The 24,518-nt window shown below is 36.6% G+C and overlaps 1 protein-coding gene across 5 annotated transcripts in view; it reads left to right on the top strand.

The window, feature by feature from the left end:
- The window catches only part of LOC127411930 (CSC1-like protein 2), a 64,958-nt gene that overhangs the window by 13,167 nt on the left and 27,273 nt on the right, over positions 1–24,518 (top strand). For 3 of the 5 annotated variants that reach the window (XR_007892365.1, XM_051647849.1, XM_051647848.1), the window contains 11 exons: positions 2,772–2,996; positions 5,765–5,844; positions 7,735–7,776; positions 14,088–14,178; positions 17,442–17,479; positions 17,702–17,844; positions 17,973–18,024; positions 18,127–18,235; positions 20,351–20,421; positions 22,419–22,499; positions 24,092–24,215. Coding sequence is in view for 4 of the 5 variants with exons in the window: in XM_051647849.1 (XP_051503809.1) it covers positions 2,802–2,996; positions 5,765–5,844; positions 7,735–7,776; positions 14,088–14,178; positions 17,442–17,479; positions 17,702–17,844; positions 17,973–18,024; positions 18,127–18,235; positions 20,351–20,421; positions 22,419–22,499; positions 24,092–24,215 (1,026 nt within the window). In the remaining variant the exon portion in view is untranslated. Of the gene's footprint in view, positions 1–2,771; positions 2,997–5,764; positions 5,845–7,734; positions 7,777–12,986; positions 13,035–14,087; positions 14,179–17,441; positions 17,480–17,701; positions 17,845–17,972; positions 18,025–18,126; positions 18,236–20,350; positions 20,422–22,418; positions 22,500–24,091; positions 24,216–24,518 lie in introns of those variants that run through there. The other 2 variants (XM_051647850.1, XM_051647851.1) reach the window with 2 other exon arrangements.

Raw genomic sequence — 24,518 nt, 5'->3', positions numbered from 1 at the left:
AGCAGATTCCTTGAGTTCTTTGTGCAGTATATGAGCATTGCAAACTGAACTTAAAATGACCAATGGAATAATTAACATTTTTAACCTTGTTAAGGGGGAGGACGGAATGGGGGAGGACGGGAGGGGGTCAAGCACAACAATTCACTCACGATAGAGATGGCTGAACATCATTGCTGTATATCAGATAAAAGTAAGATAAAAGTAAGAACATGAGAAGAGTGAAGATGATAGAACAGTTTGCAAAGCAAAGATTCAAATGTTTTGTTCAAACTTTTGAGAATGAAGTGAAAGCAGGCATTGTCACCAAAAAAAAAAAAACAGGACTGCTCAGAGAACTAATATGAATTCATAGATATTTATTTTTACAAAGAATGTTTCAGGTTTACTACAAGTTAAACTCTATTTACAGTGTTTGTGGCATAATGTTGATTACCACAGAAAATACTTTTGACTAATCCCGGTTCAGTAAGGCATCTTCTGATGGCCATATATAGCGTTGTGCTTTGTGTGGATTATCTAATGATCTATGCATTAGATTACCTTTAGGGTGGGCTTGAGAGATAATCGCCTCTAAATAATTGTGTGATATTTTGTTCTGTTTATTTTTTGACAAGTTATAAGCCAAAACGCATATAAGCAACACCTGTTCACATGAAATATACACCGATCAACCACAACATTAAAACCACCTGCCTAATATTATGTAGGTCCCTCTCGTGCCGCCAAAAGAGCACCAATCTTCTTTTCACCACAATTGTACAGAGCGGTTATCTGAGTTACAGTAGACTTTGTCAGTTCGAACCAGTCTGGCCATTCTCTGCTGACCTCTCTCATCAACAAGGTGTTTCCGTCCACACAACTGCCACTCACTGGATGTTTTATTGTTTTTGGCACCATTCGGAGTAAATCGTAGAGACTGTTGTGTGTGAAAATCCCAGGAGATCAGCAGTTACAGAAATACTCAAACCAGCCCATCTGACACCAACAATCATCCATGCGATTATCTAATCAGCCAATCATGTGGCAGCAGTGCAGTGCTTAAAATCATGCAGATATGAGTCAGTTCACATCAACCATCAGAATGGGGAAAAAAATGTGATCTCAGTGATTTGGACCATGGCATGATTGTTGGTGCCTTTAGGTACTAACCACTGCATTCTGGGAACCCCACATCACAATTTGGCCCTTGTCAGAGTCGTTCAGATCCTTACGCTTGCCCATTTTTCCTGCTTCCAACACATGAAATTCAAGAACTGACTGTTCACTTACTGCCTAATATATCCCACCCCTTGACAGATGCCATTGTGATGAGATAATAAATGTTATTCACTTCACCTGTCAGTGGTTTTAATGTTGTGGCTGATCAGTGTGCTTCTGTTGAGTTGATAAGTCAGCGTTATTCCAATATCACTTCACTTAAAAAAAAAAAATACAAGTTTAATAGCAGAATTCCTGGTGAAGAAGTCTGTCTCCCTACACTCTCAAACTGCTTATTTATTTGAATACATCTGAATATTTTGCAATAAAAAAAGAATTATCAAAATAAATTGTTTATTTACTTATATTAATCAACTTTTAAATCAATAGCTTCATATTTCCATCATTTGTACTTTCCATCGTTTGTAGTTCGCAATGATTTATGTGATTGTCGTTCCTGCCCTAATGAAATGTGTTAAGTACAGTTTTTCACCTTTGTCTTTTTGTCTGATTTTCAAATACTTTTTTTCTTCAAATCAGAGTTTGTAATATTGTGATTGGTTTGGTTCATGACTTAAAACTGTTTTATGAAGGATTTTATGAAATCCCCATGGAAAAAATGTATGGGAAAAACACTTCTGGAATCAGTAGGCTTTGAAAGTTGCTAAATATGAGCAATAGTAGCACTAATGCATGCCTTAAACACCACTAATTAATTAGGTCATCTCCATTTCATCAAGCCAATTTTACGTTATTCAAAGCATTGAAGTACACGACACTTGTTCAGAAGTTTACACTGTGTTCCTTTGGTAAGAACTTGGTAGATTTGGTTCATTTTGCCGTAGAGAGACGGCTTGAACCGACTAACCTCTGTTTGTCTATTGTCGAGCTGTTTTGTGGCTGATGTCACTGTAGGATGAATATAGATGTGTTTGTGTTGGCCAATGGCAGCAGGCCAAAGCACAGCGTGTGTTGTGTTAAAAAGGAGTGTTGGTGGTCTCCGGATCTTTTAATGTGGAGATCAGTTTTCAGTTACCTGCTAGAAAGCTTACATAAGTCACACCTTACATTCTTTTGTCACCACTGAGAAGTGTGGGTGTATGGAAGGTAGATTTTTTTATATTCAACTGTGGCTCATGTGTGTTGGTTTGTTCTACTCATGTATTCTCTGATATGTTACCAGAACCGGTTTGTCCTGTCTGATATTTTCCATAACTGTTCTCTGTAGTTTCCGAAGAAAGAAGTGGCCTGATGTTTTTGTTTTTGTGGCATGTGTATTTTTCAATCTCTCAATATGTCAACTCTTCAATCAATCTGTTCAGCTACATAATTCTCAATGAAAACTAAATTACATATGCCAGTTCTTTTGGTCACTACATAATTCCAATCCTTCCATTTGTGTTATTTTATAGTTCTACTGACTTCACTATTTCATTCTAAAATGTGGAAAATGGTCATAATAAAGAATAAGCAGTGTGTTCAAACTTTTCACTGGTAGTGTGCACATGCCAGGCAGTCATTTGGAGCCTTTCGTAGCTTTGTCTCAATACTCTAATCTGTTTGTTTTCTGGCAGGTGGTGCTTCAGGATGCTGCAATCTTAAGAATGCTGGTTGTCGTAGCTCTGCTCATGATGGCCGTGATGGGTGAAGCTGAGGTCTGCAAAGACCTGAATAACTGCTTCAGTGTCAATATCTCCAAGGACTGGTGCTACACGGGCCGGATCCGCAGCACTGTGCTCCAGGGCCTGCCGTTTGGAGGAGTGCCCACTGTTCTCGCCCTCGATTTTATGTGCTTCTTGGTGCGCTGAGCGAAGCTTACAGTTTTCAGTTGATGTTGTGTATCATATGTGTGTCAAAATTTGTCATTTAAAGTCAACATGAAATCAAAACTGACCTTATTTACTTTTTTTTAAAGTCCCCTGAACTGCCTTGACAAGTGCAGTTTTCTTGGGTGTGTTGACACATTTTCTACTGAAACACGAAGTTGGGGTAGGACATTTCGAACAGCTTGTCCCTTTTTAACATATAGCCATTAGGCTTTAGTTTACATCGCAGCCCGGCAAAGCCACAAACACACACATACACACACACACACACACACACCCCTGATGCTTCTTATGCCAGAGCCGGTGTTCAGCCGGGGAAACTGAGAACCCTGAGTCCATCTGCTTTTCCACTGACTTGAAAACTGAATGATGATCCAACTGACCCACAAACAAAGATAGGACCCTATGAAATCAGTGTAATTTTTTTTCGAAATTCTGTGTTTTCCTTTTTATTTTCTCTGAATTCCGGGTTTTAAAATTGTATCATTAAAAAAACTATTTAATCAAATGAAATCATAGAATTTTAATCAAATGAGAATCGAACAATTACTTTTCAACATACCATTGCATTTTTTTTTTTTTTTATCAAATGAAGTGCTTCTGTACTGATCCTTACAGCACAATCCAAAACCCAAAATTGGAGTGTTTTTTAATTGATTGATTTATTTATTTTTGGTCAAGTACAGTTCTGCATATTAGAGCATCACCGTATTAATGAAAGTAGTGATGAAACTCTTGCATGTGAGATATTGCTTAAATATAATATAATTATTATTGATATACAGTACATTCAGAAAGCATTCAGACCCCTTAATTTTTTTAACATTTTGTTATGTTGCAGCCTTATGCTAAAATGCTTTACATTATTTTTTTACATCAATCTACACTCCATACTCCATAATGACAAAGCAAAAACCAGATTTTTGATAACTTTGCACATTTATTAAAAATAAAAAACTGAAATATCACATTGAAGTAAGTATTCAGACCCTTAACTCAGTACTTAGTTGAAGCACCTTTGGTAGCGATTACATCCTCAAATCTTTTTGGGTTTGATGTGACAAACTTTGCACATCTGGATTTGGGGATTTTCTACCATTCTTCTCTACAGATCCTCTCAAGCTCTTGTCAGGTTGGATGGGGACCATCAGTGGACAGCCATTTTCAGGTCTCACCAGAAATATTTGATTGGGTTCAAGTCCGGGCTCTGGCTGGGCCACTCAAAGACATTCACAGAGTTGTCCCTAAGCCACTCTTGCATTGCCTTGGTGCTTTGGGTCCTGTTGGAAGGTGAACCTTCGGCTCAGTTTGAGGTCCTGAGCACTCTGGACCAGGTTTTTATTAAGGATATCTCTGTATTTTGCTGCGTTCAGCTTTCCTTTAACCCTGACCAGGTTCCCAGTCCCTGCCACTGAAAAACACCCCCACAGCATGATGCTACCACCACCATGCTGCACCGTTGGGATGGTTTTGCACAGGTGATGAGCGGTGCCTGGTTTCCTCCAGATATGACACTTGGAATTGAGGCCAGACAGTTCAGTCTTCATTTCATCAGACCAGAGAATCTTGTTTTTCACAGTCTGAGCATCCTTTGGGTGCTTTTTTGCAAATTCCAAGCAGGATTTCAAGTCTTGCACTGAGGAGATGCTTCCGTCTGGCCACTCTGCCATAAAGCCCAGATCGATGGAGTGTTGCAGTGATGGTTGTCCTTCTGCAAGTTTCTACCATCTCCACACATGATCTCTGGAGCTCAACCAGAGTGACCATCGGGTTCTTGGTCACCTCTCTTACCAAGGCCCTTCTCCCCTGATTGCTCAGTTTGGCCAGGCGGCCAGCTCTAGGAAGAGTCCTGGTTGTTCCAAACTTCTTCCATTTAAGAATTATGGAGGCCACTGTGCTCTTGGGAACCTTCGATGCAGCCGAAAATGTTTTGTAGCCATCCCCAGATCTGTGCCTCAACACAATCCTGGGGTGTGTTCTTGTTCTAGAAACCATTCGATTGGACAATTTCTCAGCCATGTTGTGAAGTCATGTATTTTTCGTGATCTTTTTAGCCATAACAGCTGAAAGCAAATTTTGTAATCTTTCTAATCTTTCATTAAAATCTGAAACAACTTTCCTTTTTGACTATCGTCAACAAGGCTATGTGGCTGGTCTGGCTCCATTCTGATATGAAACACCCACTTTTCACCATCCAATCAGTTTACATTTATTCATTTGGCAGATGCTTTTATCCAAAGTGACTTATCATTTCCAGATTGATAAAATCAAGTCTTGCACTACATTTTTTTTCTTATTGAATATCCTGTTTTACTAGTCTTATTACTGAGGAAAAATGGTTTGTGAGTGCCATTTCCTGTTGACTTTAAGAAATAAACATGCAAGTTGCCTGGAATTTGTAGAACTTTTTAAGTGACTCATTCAAATTCTTCGGATGTCTGCAGATGTTTTTGTGGAATTATGCGGGCTTAGCTATAGTATGCTACATATTTTTTTTAAAAATATATATATAAAATATGGGCCTATGATATAAAAAAATAAGGCTGTAGTCTTAAAATCTTTGATCTTATTTTTGGCATTTCAGGAACGTGTTTCATAGTTTTACTTAATTTGTATTTGGTATGTGCCACTCATCTGTAATGTTGCAAATGGGGATTTATGTGCTTGTGTTTTGAATGTATGTGTGGAATGAGATGAATTTAATTGTGTAATGTGTTTGTTCTTTGTACTGTGCTCTTTAGGCGCTGCTGTGTATATTCTCAGTTTTACGGAAGGTGGCGTGGGATTATGGCCGTCTTGCATTGGTCTCTGATGCTGACAGGTAAAAAATAATTTTCTGGACAATAACTTTATATAATGCTATATAAAAAAAATAAATAAATAAATAAACAGTTTTAACAGTTAGTCTTTTTTGAATTCTTCAGAATTATTTCAGTGCAGCCCTAATGTCATGTATTTTAAAAATATATATATATTTGCATTGTGACATTATTTTCATGACAGTTGAACACATTTCCATCCCAAATTAGACTTATGCACCGCAAAAATAATATTAAAATATTAAAATCAACATAAATATATATACAGTACAGTAAATACTACCATGATGTGTACTTTGTTACAGTTAAAATTTAAAATGTTTAAATAATAAATGTTTTTACAGTAATGGGAATGGTATAAATATGATTATATTTTTTATTTATTCATTACAGTAAAGAGAATTTGAGTGGAAATTTTAATGCTTAATTGTCATATCACAATTCCAAAAAATCTTAATGGTCCTAAAACTATGCTTCATTTTAAAATGTTATATATTATATCTGTACACGTATATATTTTGTCTTTTGATTTTGGGCTTAAATGTAACAGACAGTTTCTCCGAAATCAGTGCTTCCTTTACAAATGAGCAAGATTTTGCTCATGTTCTTAATGGCAACTGCTTGCTTAATAATCAGAATTTCACATACTTAAATTACACCTTAAATTATGCCAGCATTATCACAGCATGCTCTCTTCCCGATCTGACCCCAAACAATCACTCATCTTTGCTGTGTTGAGGAACATTCTCTGGGTTTTATGTGATTATCAGTCTAAATATATGCAGCTGGACACTCAATAATTCAGTCAGCTCTGATTTAGCCATTTAGAAGGAAAAAAATGGCTGATCCATGACAGAAACATTTCTTGCATTGAATGCCGCAAGTAAGCAGAATGCTTTGGTAAGAGCTGTGCAATGGGTTCAGCTAATGGATTGGTTTTTCAGATCCCAAACACTCAGCATGTGAGTCTGATTCAGTTAGTAATCTGACCTCACCTTCCTGCAATTTGGAAACTGGTTTAAGTGGCGTGTAAGTGCATGACAGAGTGTATATGTGCAGTGATTATATTCCTGGCATCAAACAGATGTACTGTTATATTGCACAAGTCACATATTTATGCTTCTTAGCTGTCAGAAGCTGCAATTCTAATTTCAGGCCATCATTACTGGTTTAACAAAGTTAAAGTTGCGTACATCTGATGGTGCAATTGAGATGAATAGTAATGTTAACATATACTGTAGCTCTCCATGTATTAGAGGCCCAACCCTAAGCTATTTGAAAATGCAAAGAAAGACAAGTATTTAAAGTGTTTAACACATTTTTTGACATATTTAGCTGGTTAAGACTACATTAATGAACAAGCTATTTATTAGGATTTCTAATTGGACACAATTGCCTATAACAGATGTTATTTCAGCTGTTTAAAGAGAGTTCACACAGAAATGATCATTCTGGCATCATGTATTCACCCTCATGTTGTTCAAAACCTTTGACTTTCTTTATTCCACAGAACACAAAGGGAGATGGACAGAATGTTAGTTTCAGTCACCATTCACTTTCATTGCATCTTTTTCCATTCAATTTAAGTGACTTTGTCAGCATTCTTCCTAACATCTCCTTTTGTGTTCCACTGAAGAAAGAAAGTCATACGGATTTAGAACAGCATTAGAGTGTGTAAATTTTAGGGTGAACTATCCCAATAGCATGTGTTTTTTAACTTATTTGTGTAATGCAAATTAGCCCTTATAGTTTTGCAATATCAGCTTCATTGCTTCATAATGTGGTTGTGGTATCGGAGGGCGAGAACTTCCTCAGAATAAATGATGATAGTTATTTGACAAATTAGTTATCGTCAAAGTTGAGCTTTCAAACGCATCATATTTTTTCTTTAGTAGGTGGAATCAGCACTATCAACGTCTGGACGAGCAGGAATAGTATGTGGTGTTTTTACACTTCAGCTCTCTTTTCCAAGGACATGTTGTTCCATTTCTGCTTTTTTAATTCACCCTCTGGTGTTTCCTCTGCTGTGTGCTCTCTTCGGTGGATTTGGGGTGGATCTGTTCTCTAATTAATTATTTTACCTCTTTCTATTGTCTTTATCTATCACATTTCTTTTGAAAGAGAGTCGGTTGAGGGTTTTTTCGAGAAACTCATTATGTCTTATACATTTATGTCTTTTAAAGGTGAAGTGTGTCATTTCTGCACAACTAGTGGCACCTAATGGAATTACAAAAATAATGATTTCCAAACAGATTTTTCAAACATTCCTACCACCCCTTAACATTGTTTTAAGCATGACATGGCTGAGCCAGATGTTTACACAGCCAAAATGGTTACTTGACTATTGTGTAGGCCTGTACAACATTATTGTGTGTGTACAAGTCAGATGTTTACAAACACTTAGGTTGAAGTCATTAAAACTAATTTTTTAACCACTCCACAGATTTAATATTAGCAAACTATAGTTTTGGCAAGTCATTTAGGACATCTACTTTGTGCATGACACAAGTAATTTTTCCAACAATTGTTTACAGACAGATTGTTTCACTTTTAATAGACTATGTCACTATTCCAGTGGGTCAGAAGTTTACATACACTAAGTTACCTGTGCCTTTAAGCAGCTTGGAAAATTCCAGAAAATGATGTCAAGCCTTTAGACAATTAGCCAATTAGCTTCTGATATGAGGTGTACTGAATTGGAGGTGTACCTGTGGATGTATTTTAAGGCCTACCTTCAAACTCAGTGCCTCTTTGCTTGACATCATGGGAAAATCAAAAGAAATCATCCAAGACATCAGAAAAAAATTTGTGGACCTCCACAAATCTGATTCATCCTTAGGAGCAATTTCCAAATGCCTGAAGGTACCATGTTAATCTGTACAAACAATAGTACACAAGTATAAACACCATGGGACTACGCAGCCATCATACCGCTCAGGAAGGTGACGCATTCTGTCTCCTGTAGATGAATGTAGTTTGGTGCGAAAAGAGCAAATCAATCCCAGAACAACAGCAAAGGACCTTGTGAAGATGCTGGGGGAAACAGGTAGACAAGTATCTATATCCACAGTAAAATGAGTCCTATATCGATATAACCTGAAATGCTGCTCAGCAAGGAAGAAGCCACTGCTCCAGAACTGCCATAAAATATCCAGACTACAGTTTGTAAGTGCACATGGGGACAAAGATCTTACTTTTTGGAGAAGTATCTTCTGGTCTAATGAAACAAGAATTGAACTGTTTGGCCATAATGACCATCGTTATGTTTGGAGGAAAAAGGGTGAGGCTTGCAAGCGGAAGATCACCATCTCAACCGTGAAGCATGGGGGTGGCAGCATCATGTTGTGGGGGTGCTTTGCTGCAGGAGGGACTGGTGCACTTCACAAAATAGATGGCATCATGAGGAAAGTACATTTTGTGGATATATTGAAGCAACATCTCAAGACATCAGCCAAGAAGTTAAAGCTTGGTCTCAAATGGGTCTTCCAAATGGACAGTGACCCCAAGCATACCTCCAAAGTTGTGGCAAAATGGCTTAAGGACAACAAAGTCAAGGTATTGGAGTGGCCATCACAAAGCCCTGACCTCAGTCCGATAGAAAATCTGTGGGCAGAACTGAAAAAGTGTGTGCGAGCAAGGAGGCATACAAACTTGACTCAGTTACACCAGTTCTGTCTGGAGGAATGGGCCAAAATTCCAGCAACTCCAGCTACCCAGAACGTTTGACCCAAGATAAACACTTTAAAGGCAATGCTACCAAATACTAACAAAGTGTATGTAAACTTCTGACCCACTGGGAATGTGATGAAAGAAATAAAAGCTGAAATAATTCATTCTCTCTACTATTATTCTGACATTTCACATTCTTGAAATAAAGTAGTGATCCTAACTGACCTAAGACAGGGAATATTTTCTACGATTAAATGTCAGGAATTGTGAATAACTGAGTTTTAATGCATTTAGCTAAGGTGTATGTAAACTTCTGACTTCAACTGTATATATAAATCTGCAAAAAATAAAAAAGCGGTGGGGGTTAAGGGGGGCACAGTCTTGTACATTTTGTCAGAGGGGTGCTTACTATATAAGACTTTGAAAACCTCTGTTCTAGGTAAAATGTGACGCTACCTCAGATATCATTACCAACCTTGGAGGGCAGTCCCTGGTTACAAAGTGCACCAATCACAGCTGTTGTGGTCTGCGTCGACGTGACATGCAGTTACATTTTTGACGAGGTGCACATCAGCCTATGGTGTAGGTTCGACGCAGAAATATAAATCGGCCTTAAGCAAGACACAAAGAGCACCTAGACTGAATATGACATGCACATCAAGCCCACATCTCTTTTCAAGTCGCCTCAGGACAGGAACGAACCTGTACCTTTTAGTTCCTCATTTCTGCACACCATCCACTGCACCACACTGACCATGTTTAGATGCATTTAAGAAAGTGGGTTATTCCAGAGTTTTTGCAGAAAGTGGCATTCTGAAACGTCATGTAAACAAGAATGCAGATTTCCTTATGCTGTTTAAGAGATTAAGAGAAAGCACACTTAGGTTTCTCCCGGAGAAAGCTGCTTATGTGGCCACGTAAACATAAGTGGCATTCTAACAGGTTTTTAAAGAGTGCGCATTTGCATGGAACAGACTGAATAACAAACATTATAGGATGGATGTACGTATCCTATGTACGGTTCATGGTGCTGCCTTAAACTCCCATTGGGGAGAAAGATGAAGAAGAAGATGAACTGCAAGAAAATATGATCAGGGATAAACCCTGACTCAAACTATTTAGCAAGCACAATACAAAAAAAGAAAATTAAACAGCAAGACTTGCCTAGGTTGGGATCAAACTCCCAACGTTTTGAACTGTAGTCCACAGATTTAAGCACTACACCACACACTTGACAAATCTCAACAATGGCAAAGAGACATGCCAAGGTTAGAGAGTTTTGGTTAGTTATCTTTTGAACTGTAGGTAGTGCTGTCTCCAAACTACTCGGGTACCATCAGGACATGATTTCGATGATGCATACCAATTTTCTTTCAAATCTGACAAAGCGTTCAAGTGATGCATAACTTTTAATAAAATTCAAATGGCAGAGAGGCAAATATGGCCGATGATAGAAACATTATACCATTAAAATGACCTAAGGTTTCCATAGACACCAACCTCATGATTTTTGGACATACGGTGCATTTTTACATTTCTTAACACATAGGTGACGCTGTCACCAAACTTTGCATGTACCTTCTGAATCATACCAAGTTTCATTTCAATAGGACAAGCTTTGGCGAGATACAGCCTCACTTCCTGTTTCACATCAACCTATAAGAAATTACTTTCTTATAGTTTTCTCAAGGGCTGAATGGTTAATCGAAATAAAATCAAATTACAATAGGACGTAGTGCGATCATTAAACCACAAATGCCGCGATGTAATTAAATAAATCAAGAGTCTGCACGTGCTGCTTGCTGCGCTGATTGTATGTGCGCAGTAGTGTTATACATACTCAAAGCACACGTAAGGCTAATGATTGAGTGCTTTAAATTTACAGCGCTCTAGATTCACTAACTGCACATTTGTGTAATTCCACATACGCTTGGCCGCTAAAAGTTACTATCCAAATTTTAAATAAAATTATCGTGTTTTTGTGGACAGAAGAGTGGAGTTTAAGGTCTCTGCATTAAAAAGCCATTGTTAACTCAAAATAAAACTTCAGCCAAAATAAACGCCCACATTCAGCTTAAGAAAATATTACATAAATGTGGTACTGTTTTATAATAATAATAATAGTTGTTGTTAATATTATACAAAAAAATAGTTCCATAAAAATGTCTTAACTTATTATTAGATTCCAAAAAATAATGATGAAAAGTGGGCTGAGACCCTATCACAAAGTCATCAAATAAAGGTACACAGTGAACAGATACAATGCGAAGATGATGTGAATCTGTATTTTTATTTGATTTTTTTCTCTCTCTCTCTAATTTTCACTGTATATTTTATTTATTTAGTCTGGTTCTTGTTAAGAGGACTCAAGTGTGAACTTGAGCCAGATTTACTCTTTTTTTTCTTATTTTTCACTTTTTTTATATATATCTGAGTGTAAATATGGTGCCTCCGAAAAACGGCTTTTGATTTGTTCCCACTCGTGTCAACTGTAACTGAGAAAAGTTTTGTGTTGATACGACAAAGCAATCAAAAGTTGTAGCATTACAAAAATAATTTATCATAGTGTCCAAAAGCCTCTGCAAGCAAATAAAACATAATAATTGTTCATAAGAATGAATTACAAAGGCAAACACAACAATGACTAAAGGTTTGCATAGCATGCAGATATGATTTTAGTAATGAGATTTCAGAGAATGAGTGCTGTTTGACTCAGTGAGTCTGTGTCATGAAGTTGGCGGCATCTCCTGGTGGCCATTTATAGCATTGTGCTTCGTGTGGATTATCTAATGATCGACGCATCTGATTACATTGTGTGTGGGCTCATTTGAAAGATAATTGCCTCCTCTAAGTAATGCTGTGTGATATTTATTTTCTGTTTATTTTTCGTCAAGTTATAAGCAAAAACGCGGCATATAAGCAACACCTGTTCACGTGAAACATAAATGTCAAAGACATATACTTAGCTATTACTCGCTATATTTTTGTCTGTGGTTAAAAGAGACTTTGAGAGCTTTCTAATGACATATGACACATGGGTATTTGATGAGTTTGATGTTTTTACCAATTACAATAATATGTACAGTGCAATTTTTTTTTTTATAAATTATCAAACGAAACACTTCTGATTTGTCTGCAAATTTCAAAGCACTTGTTCAGTTTTGGCCTACATGCACTGTCAAACAATACATATTTTGTGTTGGTCAAGACTGTAGTTATTAATATTTTAACAATATTTTTTTTCTCTCATGGGCCCATATGAGCTTAAATGGTTAAATGTTAATAATCATGTTGCAGATCAAATTGCAATATTTTATCAAATAATCAGAATTAGATTTTTTATCCAAATCATTCAGCCCTAGTTGACTCTAAACCTCTGCAACTGGTAGGTAAAAGCATTTTAACAATGAAAAAGACACACTTCACCTTTTAAATAATATGTATATCTTCACTTACTTGTGCACCTTCTGACTAGGGTCATTGCACCCTTTTGGTCCCACAGAGAAGAGGCTTACAGTGAGAGGTAAAACATCTTGTGGTGGCATAGAAATGTGATATGTCCAATTGTTTCATAGTTTTAGTCATTTTTAAGTGAGCAGAATTGTTCACTAGAGTGCCAACTTCAAGTGTCCCATAATCTAGTGCCCTAAGAACCAAGTTCCTATAGAACCAGTCCAAATGTTGGTGGGCAGTGAGAATCACCCATACCATACAACTGTTATGTAAAGGTAGTTTTTTGTCTCTGGACCTCTTTCCCGAGTCTTTCTCTTCTCAACGATGTTTGTCTTTCAAACGGCCTCTAAACTTCCTCTCTTTGTGTGTTCAGCTCCTTTCTAGGTCTACTGCAATCTTCTTGTGTACAATCTGTGTGTAACTTGCCTCTGATGCTAACTCTGTGTTTGTTTGAATGTATGCGTAGTCACTTTCTGCATTCCCGGCATGTAATTCAATCTTGGAGTGCCTTGAAGTGGCCATCACTTTTTAATTGGCTGACAACAAATTTACCCTGAGAAGATGTTGATGTAAGGTTAAAAGGAACAGTTCACAAAAAAATAAACATGTTATGTTGTTCCTAATCCCATATAATGTCCACAAAAAGAGATGTTTTGCAGAACCTCCAAGCTGCTCTTTTTCATACAATGACAGTGAATGTGGATGGTTGATGTCCAGCTCCAAAAAAAGCAACATAAGTCATATTTCAAGTCTTCTGAACACTTGGAATATCATGGATGAGTCATATTGACTACTTTATAATGCCTCTGTGTCCTTTTTGAAACTCGACAGAACCCGTTCACTTTCATTGTGTGTAAAAGAGCAGCATAAGCATTTATCATGAAGTCATACCAATTTAAAATGACATAAAGGTCTGTAAAAGATGACAGAATTTTCATTTCAGGGTTAATCGTTCCATTAACATGCCCATAATGCTCCATATTACATAACACCAAGCTACAGTCATGATATCACATACTTGTTGAATGACGTGGCATGCAATTAAGTGACTGTACAGGCATACATTAGCTTAAGTGCCGTGTTGTGAGAAGTAGTGTGTTTGATAATGTGTGTTTGTGTTCAGTGTGGCCTCCGCCATGCAAACGCCTGCTGACTCCCGATATGAGCGGCTCACCTCTGTGTCCAGCTCGGTCGAATTTGACCAAAGAGACAACGTAAGTAGCTTGCACAGTCATTAATGTAGAGGCTATGTTCGGAATGGAATGCTAGCATACTGCAAGGATATTCTGTATATTGCCAATGACTGTTTAAACTGGTATAACGATGTATGTTGAAGTGCAAAAAATTTGGATTCCATTATAATCTTAGAAATCTTATAAAATTTTCTCGGCGGTCTGATTAAATAATGAGTCAAAAGGAGCATTTGGAGTCCAGTTATAATCTTTAAAAAAATAAAATAAAAAAATAAATCATTTTATTCATTTTTAATCAAACTTTTTTCTTGTTGGTCCAATTAAATAATGAGTCAAAAAGGAGCAATTGGAGTCTAGTTATAACTTTGGAAATAAAAACTGATTAAAGCTTTTATGAAAATTGGTGAAAACATTTTTCATGGTGGTCTGGGTAAATAATGAATCAAAAATAAGCAATTGAAGTCCAGTTATAATTTTGGAAATAAAAACTGATTAAAACATTTTTAATTCAGTTTTCATACAATTATTTTGGTGGTCCAATTAAATTAGTTAAAAAGGAGCGATTGGAGTCCAGTTATGATCTCGAAAACCCCTCTGAATTAAATCAATTTGTATCCAATTTTCATAAAATTCTCTTGGTGGTCCAATTAAATAAAGAATCAAAAATAAGCAATTGAAGTCCAGTCATAATCTAAGAAATAACAGATAATTAAAACAATTTTAATCCAATTCTCAGAAAATTCTTTTGGCGGTCCAGTTAAAAATGTAGTTAAAAAGGAGCATTAGAATGTTAGTAATTGGTTTCCAAAAAAATTTACAAATGGAAACATACGCTAACGTTAGATTAACGTTTGCTGGGAACACTTCTTAATTATGTGGTAATAAAAGACAAAACCTAAAAAGAACGTTCCTAGAATGTTAGTAATTGGTTTCCAAAAAAATAGACAAATGGAAACTATACACTAACGTTAGATTAATGTTTTGTTTGTGCTGGATGTTCAGTTTTGGATGCAGGCTGATGGTGGTCACCAGCCAGACCACCATCAAAACCAGCATTAACCCTGCTGGACAAGCATGCTAGTCTAAACTGGTCTTTTTCAGCAGTGAAAGGAGAGAACGAGTAATTTTTATTTAATTCTCTTGGTGGTCCAATTAAATAATGAGTACAAAAGAAACATTTGGAGTCAAGTTAAAATCTTACATATAAAAACGGATAAAAAAATTTTTTTTTAATCCAGTTTCACAAAGTTGAGCTGTTTGCCTTGGTAGTCCAATTAAATAAAGTATAAAAAAAAAGGAGCAATTGGAGTCCAGTTATACATTTGGAAATAAAAACTAATCAAAGTTTTTATGAAAATTGGATAAAATATTATTCATGGTGGTGTGATTAAATAATGAGTCAAAAATAAGCAGTTGAATTCTAGTTATAATCTCAGAAATAAAAACTAATGAAAACATTTTGCATGCAATTTTCATAAAATTCTTTTGGTGGCCCTATTAAATAATGAGTCAAAAATTAACAATTGAATTAAATGAAAATTGTAATTTATACCATTGTGTTATACCGTATTCCATGCAGTCGGTGTACTCTGGTCGAAAACTACACGTTTTGGCAAATGTAGGAGGCCATCCATATATTCTGTGCATTCAGAAAAATCTGCATACTATGCACATAATGCATACTGCAAAAGTAGTATGCCATTCTAAATATACCCCATGTCTTTTTCCCTTACATACACTGCCTGGCCAAAAAAAAGTCGCATACTCTGATATTTTGTTGGACCGCCTTTAGCTTTGATTATGGCGCGCATTTGTGTGGCATTGTTTCAACAACCTTATTTAACGTCACAACATTTATTTCCGTCCAGAGTCGCGTTCATTTTTGGCTGAGATCTTGTATTGATGATGGGAGAGTCGAACCGCTCAGTAAGGTCTGCTCCAGCACAACCCAAAGACTTTCAATGGGGTTAAGTTCAGGACCCTGTGGTGGCCAATTAATGTGTGAAAATGATTCCTCATGCTCCCTGAACCACTCTTTCACAATTTGAGCCTGATGAATCTTGGCATTGTCGTTCTGGAATATGTCAGTGCCATCAGAGAAGAAAAAATCCATTGATGGGATAACCTGGTCATTCAGGTAGTCAGCTGACTTCATTTTATTGCTGCATAGCGTTGCTGAGCCTAGACCTGACCAATTGAAGCATCCCCAGATCATAACACTGCCTCCACACTACAGTGGGCACTATGCATGACGGGTGCATCACTTCATGCGCTTCCCTTCTTACCCTGACGCGCCCATCGCTTTGGAATATGGTAAATCTGGACTCATCAGACCACATGATCTTTTTTCATTGCTCCACAGTCCAATCTTTATGCTCCCTAGCAAATTGAAACCGTTTTTTCCGAGTAAGTGGCTTTCTTGTGGCCACACAGCGGTTTAGTCCCAATCCTGTAAGTTCTCGTCACATTGTGCATGTGGAAATGCTCTTACTTTCACTATTAAACATATCGGTGAGTTCTACTGTCGATTTTTTTATGATGTGACTTCAAGCGTTTTAGTGATCTCCGATCACGATCATTCAAGATTTTTTCCAGCCACATTTCTTCTGCAAGGCTGACGGTTCACCACTATCCTTCCAGGTTTTAATAATGCGTTAGACAGTTCTTAACCCAATTCCAGTGATTTCAGCAATCTCCTCAGTTGTTTTCTTTGCTTGATGCAGGCGAATAATTTGCCCCTTCTGAAACACAGTAACATCATTTCCACGACAACGGGATAGGGGATACGTCTTCCGACATGGTTGTTTAAGAAATGAGAAGCTACACACTGCATCGGTTAGGGTTAAAAGAATTGTTGCCAGCTGAAACATATTAAAATCACTGCAATAATGATCCAATCACAGGCTCTTAAGTATCTGCTTATTTAAATCCAAATGATGACTTTATTTTTGGCAAGGCAGTTTGTTTGTCCTCTATTATTCTCTCTTTATCATGTTCACAGTTAGAAATACAGACACACACCCATCTGCCATAGTTCTGTCTCACATAACACACACACCTGTGGATTTCATAATGACACACAAAGCCTTTTGACAGCCATTTGTTTGCCTCTGCCTGTTCTGCTGTAGCATATGTGCACTTATGTAAACTTGCGTCACATGCACCCACACAGCCTTTAATGGCTCCTGAAATGGCATTAGAGACTATGAACCTCTCAACGTTGAGGTGATTGACAGGTGATAGTTAGAGTGCTGTAAATGTGTTGATCTGTGTCTGTGTTGCAGGGCTTCTGTTCCTGGCTAACAGCCATCTTCAGGATAAAGTGAGTGTTTTGTTCTTACTTTACTTTAGAAAGCCGATTGAGTCATTGATAATGGGAGTGCACACTAACGCCAAGTTATGTCAGAATGATCATATTTATGAGATGAACGAACATGAACGCCCTCAAAGCGTCTACTCTCAAATCAATGTCGGAGCTCAAACGAACAAAACAATGTTTTGAAAGTTGTCATCGCATATTGTTACTGACGCATCTCTCCCTCAGAGATGACGAGATCAGGGAGAAGTGTGGCGAGGACGCGGTACACTACCTCTCGTTCCAGCGACACATCATTGGTCTGTTGGTGGTGGTGGGTGTGCTTTCTGTGGGCATCGTCCTGCCTGTCAACTTCTCAGGAGACCTATTAGGTGAGTCATGAAAGTTTGAGAGCGAGACGTCTAAAATTACACCTGAATGCCACCTTTAATTCTCTTTAGTTCTCAATTAACATGACTACAAGCAAGACTCATCTATGACTCACTTTTTCTTCCTGCAGAAAATAATGCCTACAGTTTTGGGCGAACTACAATAGCCAACTTGAAGTCTGAGTAAGCTTGCTTCATCCCTACGACTCTTGAGTTGAACTCCTGAACGACTGATGATTGATGAATGAATCATCTCTATATATTTTGTTTTTCTCTCTCTTACAGTAATAACCTGCTATGGCTGCACACTACATTTGCCTTCTTTTATCTGTTACTGACCGTGTACAGCATGAGAAGACACACCTCAAAGATGCACTACAAAGAAGACGACTTGGTGAGCAGAGACAACTTGCAGTAAAGCTTCCTCAAAACACTTTAAAGGAACAGTCATTATTTACTCACCCTCATGTTGTTCCAAACCTGAATGACTTTCTTTCTTTTGTGGGATGCAAAAGGAGAAATTATGAAGAATGTTAAGGTGAACACAGGCTATAGAGCTCCAAAAAGCTGAACATATGATTTGTGTGTTATATTCTCAGTCTTCTGAATCCATATGATAGCTTTGTGTGAGGAACAGACCAAACTTTAAGTTGTTCTTTACTAAAAAAAAATCTTGCCCTGGCTTCAGAAAACTCAGCATATAGCTAACAAGTCACATGGACTGCTTTTATGATGCTTTTCATTTTTTCTGGATCTCAAAAGACACTGTTTACCATATGCATTCATTGTAAAAAGAACAGCATAAACATGATTCAAAACATCTTGTTTTGTGTTTCATGGAAGAAAGAATGTCATGGGTTTGAAATGACATGAGGGTGAGTAAGTGATGACAATTTTCATTTTTTCAAATGTAAACTAAATTTCGTCCCTCCTTTTCTTTAAAAAAAAAAAAAAAAAAAGCAAAAATCTAGGTCTGTGATTTTTATATTTATTTTTCTGTTAACTGTTTGTCTTAAAACACAATAAACAAATGCACAAGCATGCATTAGAATAATATGAATTTTAGAATCATTAGTATACATAAGAATTACTAAAAAATTCAGAAACAAAGGATGTACTTGATACATTAGACACCTCTGACAAACCTTTTTCAAGTTAACCAGCATCATCAGTCCTGACTGTTCACCTTTAAATAAAAAATAAAATTCTTCTTAACATATTAGTAGTTCATAAACATTCAAATGTAATTAAGAATACAGTATATTAATAAAACTTTTTGAATGTACTGTGGTTTAAACCAATAATCTGTAAGCACTTTATTAAGAACACCTGTACACCTACTTATTCATGCGATTATCTAATCAGCCAATCGTGTGGCACCAGTGCAATGCATAAAATGTGATCTCTGTTATTTCGATCGTGGCATGATTGTTGGTAACTGCTGATCTGCTGGGATTTTCACACACAACAGTCTCTAGAATTTACTCCGAATGGTGCCAAAAAGAAAAAACATCCAGTGAGCGACAGTTCTGTGGATAAAACGCCTTGTTGATGAGAGAGGTCAACAGAGAATGGCCAGACTGGTTTGAACTGATAGAAAGGCTACAGTAACTCAGATAACCACTCTGTACAATTGTAGTGAGCAGTATAGCATCTCAGAATGCACAGCACGTTGAACCTTGAGGCGGATGGGCATTTGTTGGGCAATTATTAGGACCATAGTATTCCCAATAAAAAGCTCAGTGAGTGTATAAAGCAGTAATACTTGTAAATGTTATTCATTAAATTTATTATAAAATGTTAACAGTACATTTCCTATGACAAACAGTCACACACATAAAATACCTCACATTCTTCATGAAAGATGCTTTCGTATATACTGTTTATAACTGTTTTTCTATGTAAACATGCATGAGCGCCATGTTTTTTAGACATCTGTCATTTACCAAATTTAAAGACATTGATGGATAATTCAAACGCTGTCTGTCATTTTGACAGATAAAAAAACAAGCAAGAAATGCCTGCACGAGCACTGTCTCAAGTATATTAGAGTGAGAAAACAGCACTTTTGATGCAAAAATGACTAGTATAAAAACACTTTTAAAGGTGTTATATATTTAATGTTATATGCTTTAGGAAGTATTTATTCTGATGGTACTATATAAGCTCATAAGTTCAGTTGGCAGATGTCATTTGCACCAACATAGTGCCTATACACTAAAACGACTGTAAAAACGATGATTTAAACAACTTTACAGCTCAAATAATAATACAGATGAGCTCAAAGTTTTAACAAAAGTGTTTTAATAAAATTATAAGCTTTACATTTCTGCCTTTAAACCCTCCAGAAATTGTCCCCACTGCAACCTTGATTTTTGCTTTTTGTAAAGAAAAGGAGGGACAAGTGAAAATGTATTTTTGCTGTTTGTTGATCTTGACTTGTATTGAACCTGGAATATTCCTTTAAATGTTAATGAAATGTAATCTCATGTCTCATGTCTATTCACAGGTGAAACGCACTTTATTCATTAACGGGATTGCAAAATATGCAGAAGAGAGTCATATAAAGCAACATTTTGAGTAAGTTGTTTTTGGTGAAAACACTTTATTTTGTGTGCCAGACCAAAACGCTACTTAAAATCTCCATTCTCATCATCCTGAAGCTGAAGTGCATTATTTCTGTGCAACTTGCGTCACCCAACAGAATTGCAAAAATAATATTTGTATCCAAACAAGTTTTGCAAATACTGCTAGCTCCCCTTCCACCCTGCCCCCCAACTTCCATTGGTTGGATAAGCAGATTGTCCCACCCCAGACTTAAACCATTGGTTAAGCAAGAAGTTGACATACTGGACAACAGAAACAGAGCACCACAGTATTTACAACCTATGAATGGTTTATACTTTTATCACTTATAGTTGTCTCTGTACATTAAACAGCGTATTTAAAAAAAAAAATTTTTAAAACATGTACACACTTCACCTATAAGTGCTATCAAGCCTCAAAGTTTAAATTGAAACATGACTATTTGCCCAAGCTTAATTTAAGTCATTGTCCAAGTAAGACAAAGGCAGCCTTAACTGTTTTAAATGGTCTAAGTGGTCATGTGACTCAGTCAGGTTTATCTAATTTAATGTGTGGAAAGTGAAAGTCTTTAAATGTATTCTCTGGCAAAGAATTCCAGTATGAGACAGACTGTGGTGCCCGTTTGGCCATCAGACAGAATGCAAGAGTGAGGGCAGGATGTGTAGTTTGATGAAGATGGAGAAGGTTCCACAGGCATGTCAAATCAAAGAGCAATCTGTCTTACTGCAGCGGATTGGGAAAAGAGACATCAGCCCTGTAGACTCAAGACCAACTTATAATGCATTTTATGCATTTAAATGGCAAATACTGGCCAGGTTTGTCCGTTTGAATCTGATTGGCTGGCCACTACGAACAGGTTTGATATAAATAAAATACAAATATGTAGTCTTGTTTTCCGGGAAGAGTACTTAAACATCCTTAAAACAAGATGTTAGATAATAAATCAAAATAATCAGATATATTTAGAGAATATCTTAAATTAAGTTCGGTTTTCTTACCCTGTTGGCAAATGGGTCAATGATGTAACGCTCTTTTATCGAATAAATTATTCAAAAAAAAATATTACAAATGCAATTCTTGTAAATCTCTTTAGACTCGCAAAACTGTGTATGAAGATTTAAAAACAGATAATTATTAGGTCATATCATTAAATATAAATATTTTGACATTTTAATGAAAAGGCACATTTGGTTCAGGTAATTTGGTGCAACCATGAGAAAACTTCTTGATATTCTTGACTTTTAAAATATTTCAAATTATCACCTCGGTCAACCTTATTTGTCATTGTTATTGTCAATATTGTTTCTCTCTCTTGTTTTAAGCATAAATCTAACAAAATGTAGTGAGGTTCTATGCTTAAAACTAGAGCAAACAGTTTGCCAGTGGAGTTAGAAATGGCCTGAATCCATCCCAAAAATGAGGCGGAAACCCAAGAGTTGGTCAGGCTCAGGTTGGGTCGCAGACGAAGACTTCTACATTGAGTACACCTTTTTTAAAGAGTTATAACCATAAATTGTCGGTGTGTAGTAATTAGTTTTGAGTAGACAGAAATTGTAACCTTAAAGTCTCCTCGCATTTTCCACTAATGTCTTCGGTGTCTAGAGACTGCTGCACCATTATATAAAAAGGCATACCACTTTGTGGCATGCATATTATTGGAATGCAATGGATTTCAGATTTACCTGCCCCCAAGTGTAATATAAAATACTGTGGCTGGTCTTTGTTGGTAAGACGGCCCCTTCCCATCAAAGTGATCAGTTTTTGGCCGGAATGAGCTACAGTGTGCGCCAGACTTTATGCCGAAAGTAAAGTCTGGCTCCTGCGAGACTATCAGCCTTGTCTTATAAAGGTGGGAATTAGGATATGCTTTTACTGTCTCACTCATGGGAGTTTTAACAGATCCTATAGCAAACAAAGCTTAGACGTGGTTTATGTAAACGTCTTTCTCACAAACACTTTCTCACTTGTTTTCTTTTCTGTTTTCAAAACAGGAAAGCATATGAAAACTGTGTAGTTCTCGATGCACAAATTTGTTACGACGTCGCCAAGCTGATGTCCCTGGAGTCGGAAAGGTAAAGATTTGACAAACCAAGCAGTGCTAAGACAAGTTTCAGTCTCCATAAAGGACTGTTTATTAAAGTCAAAATGAAATCAAAATTAACCTTATTTACTTTATTACATGTTCCTTTTCTTATCATGAACACTTCGTAAATGCTACATGTTCTTCCAAACCCCAAAATTGTGTTCCTGTAGCTCAGTGATTCCCAATCGGGTGTACGTGAAAAGAACTGGATTTTGCTACCAAAATTACATGTATGGATTAAAATAAAAATAATAAAATTAGGGATTGGGTAAAATATCGATTTTCCAATTAATTGCAATCTTCATTTGAACAAAACTGATATCGATCTTTTACTCTATGTGAAGTTTGCCAGCGAGATCCTTTCACTGCATGAGAGTAAAAGTTTGGTTTGACTTGTCCAGTGTAATATGTGTCCAAAGATGAGATCCACACAATCCATTTGTCATTGAATAATCTCTCTTTTAATACACTTCCTGTTCTTTACAGTCAGTTGTTGATCAAAAACAACAAAAAAGAAACATTAATTCTAATCACACATAGCACGGATGCGGTAAAGAAATCGTGCGCATTCTCTCTCATTAATATGCGCTGACTGGCTAAACTGCCGCCAGTAGTCTTAAAGAGACAGTACTGTTTTAGCTCTTATTCTGCATATCAATGTAAATACTTATAAATAATTCCAAATATGCATGTAAACAATATGTCATAAAACATATGTATGCAATATAGTATATGCAATTCCAAAACATTATATTTATTGATGGAATACAGGATTCATTTTTAAAATGTGACCAAAATTCTGATGATAAATTATAAAAAAACATTTGCAAAATTAATATTTCATAACGTACCAAGTTAGAAGGTCCCCTGTATAATTAACAGCATTAGCTGAGAGACAATTTATTTCCTATGTAAGCAAAATGGACATTTCAACTAAAATGTACCTGAAATATATATTTCATTATTATTATTAATTGTAATCAATATTAATGATAATGTTAAATGATATAGTGTTTGTTGGTACACATCTTTGGTTTTGTGTCAATGAAGGGGTACTTTAGCCTTACTGATGGTGCTGTGGGGGCACTTATGCAAAAAAAGGTTGGGAAACACTGCTGTAGCTCAACTGTCTCGAGCAATGCCAAGGTCATCAGTTTGAGTTCCGGGGAACAGACAAACTGATCCAAATATAAACCCTGAATGCACAGTAAGTCGCTTTGGAAAAAAGTGTCTTACGATCGCGTAAATGTAATGTTTCATCAAAATGTAACGACTTTACTTTTTGGCTGATGTCACCAAGCCCTCTTAATTTTCAGCACCTCCCCTCCTGCCACCTGTCATAGAGACGACTTTACACCATTGCTCCAGTCAATTCCCAATGTATAAAATTAAGTCCTGTCCTACATTTTGTTTTACTCATTTAATATCCTGTTTCACTTAAAGATATGTCAGGTTACAGAAGTAAAATGGATTGCAAATGCTGTTTAATGTTGGCTTCAAAGGACTGTACACTATTATTTTTATGAAGTGGACTTTGGACGTCAAGCTCAATTAAGTGTTCTGCTTGACTTTTTCTTACAGGAAAAAGACAGAACGCAGCAAAAAGTTCTACACAGATCTGATGGCCAAGGAGCATGTGCCCACTATGATAAACCCCAAACCCTGCGGACACTTGTGCTGCTGTATCATCAAGGGCTGTGAGCAGGTTAGACACACACAGATGCACACCAGGGTTGGGAAAAATTCAGAATTTTTTAAATTACGAATTTGGATGATGAATTGGTGGAATTTCAATTGGAATGACAAGAATATGAATTTAGTGAAATGCAATTCATAGAATCTCAACTAATTATTAGAAACGTGAATAATTCAATTGATTTACTTTAGACTAACTATGCATATCTATTTCTGAATTTTTTTTTATTTATTTTTTTGTCAAATGATTAGACATACAGTGGCTGGTTTTCTTAATTAATTGGTCATAGAATGTGATTTCATCTTCATTTAA

Source organism: Myxocyprinus asiaticus, chromosome 21 (genome assembly GCF_019703515.2).
Source record: "Myxocyprinus asiaticus isolate MX2 ecotype Aquarium Trade chromosome 21, UBuf_Myxa_2, whole genome shotgun sequence".
Classification (NCBI taxonomy): domain Eukaryota; kingdom Metazoa; phylum Chordata; class Actinopteri; order Cypriniformes; family Catostomidae; genus Myxocyprinus; species Myxocyprinus asiaticus.
This window is presented reverse-complemented; position numbering and strand designations above follow the sequence as displayed.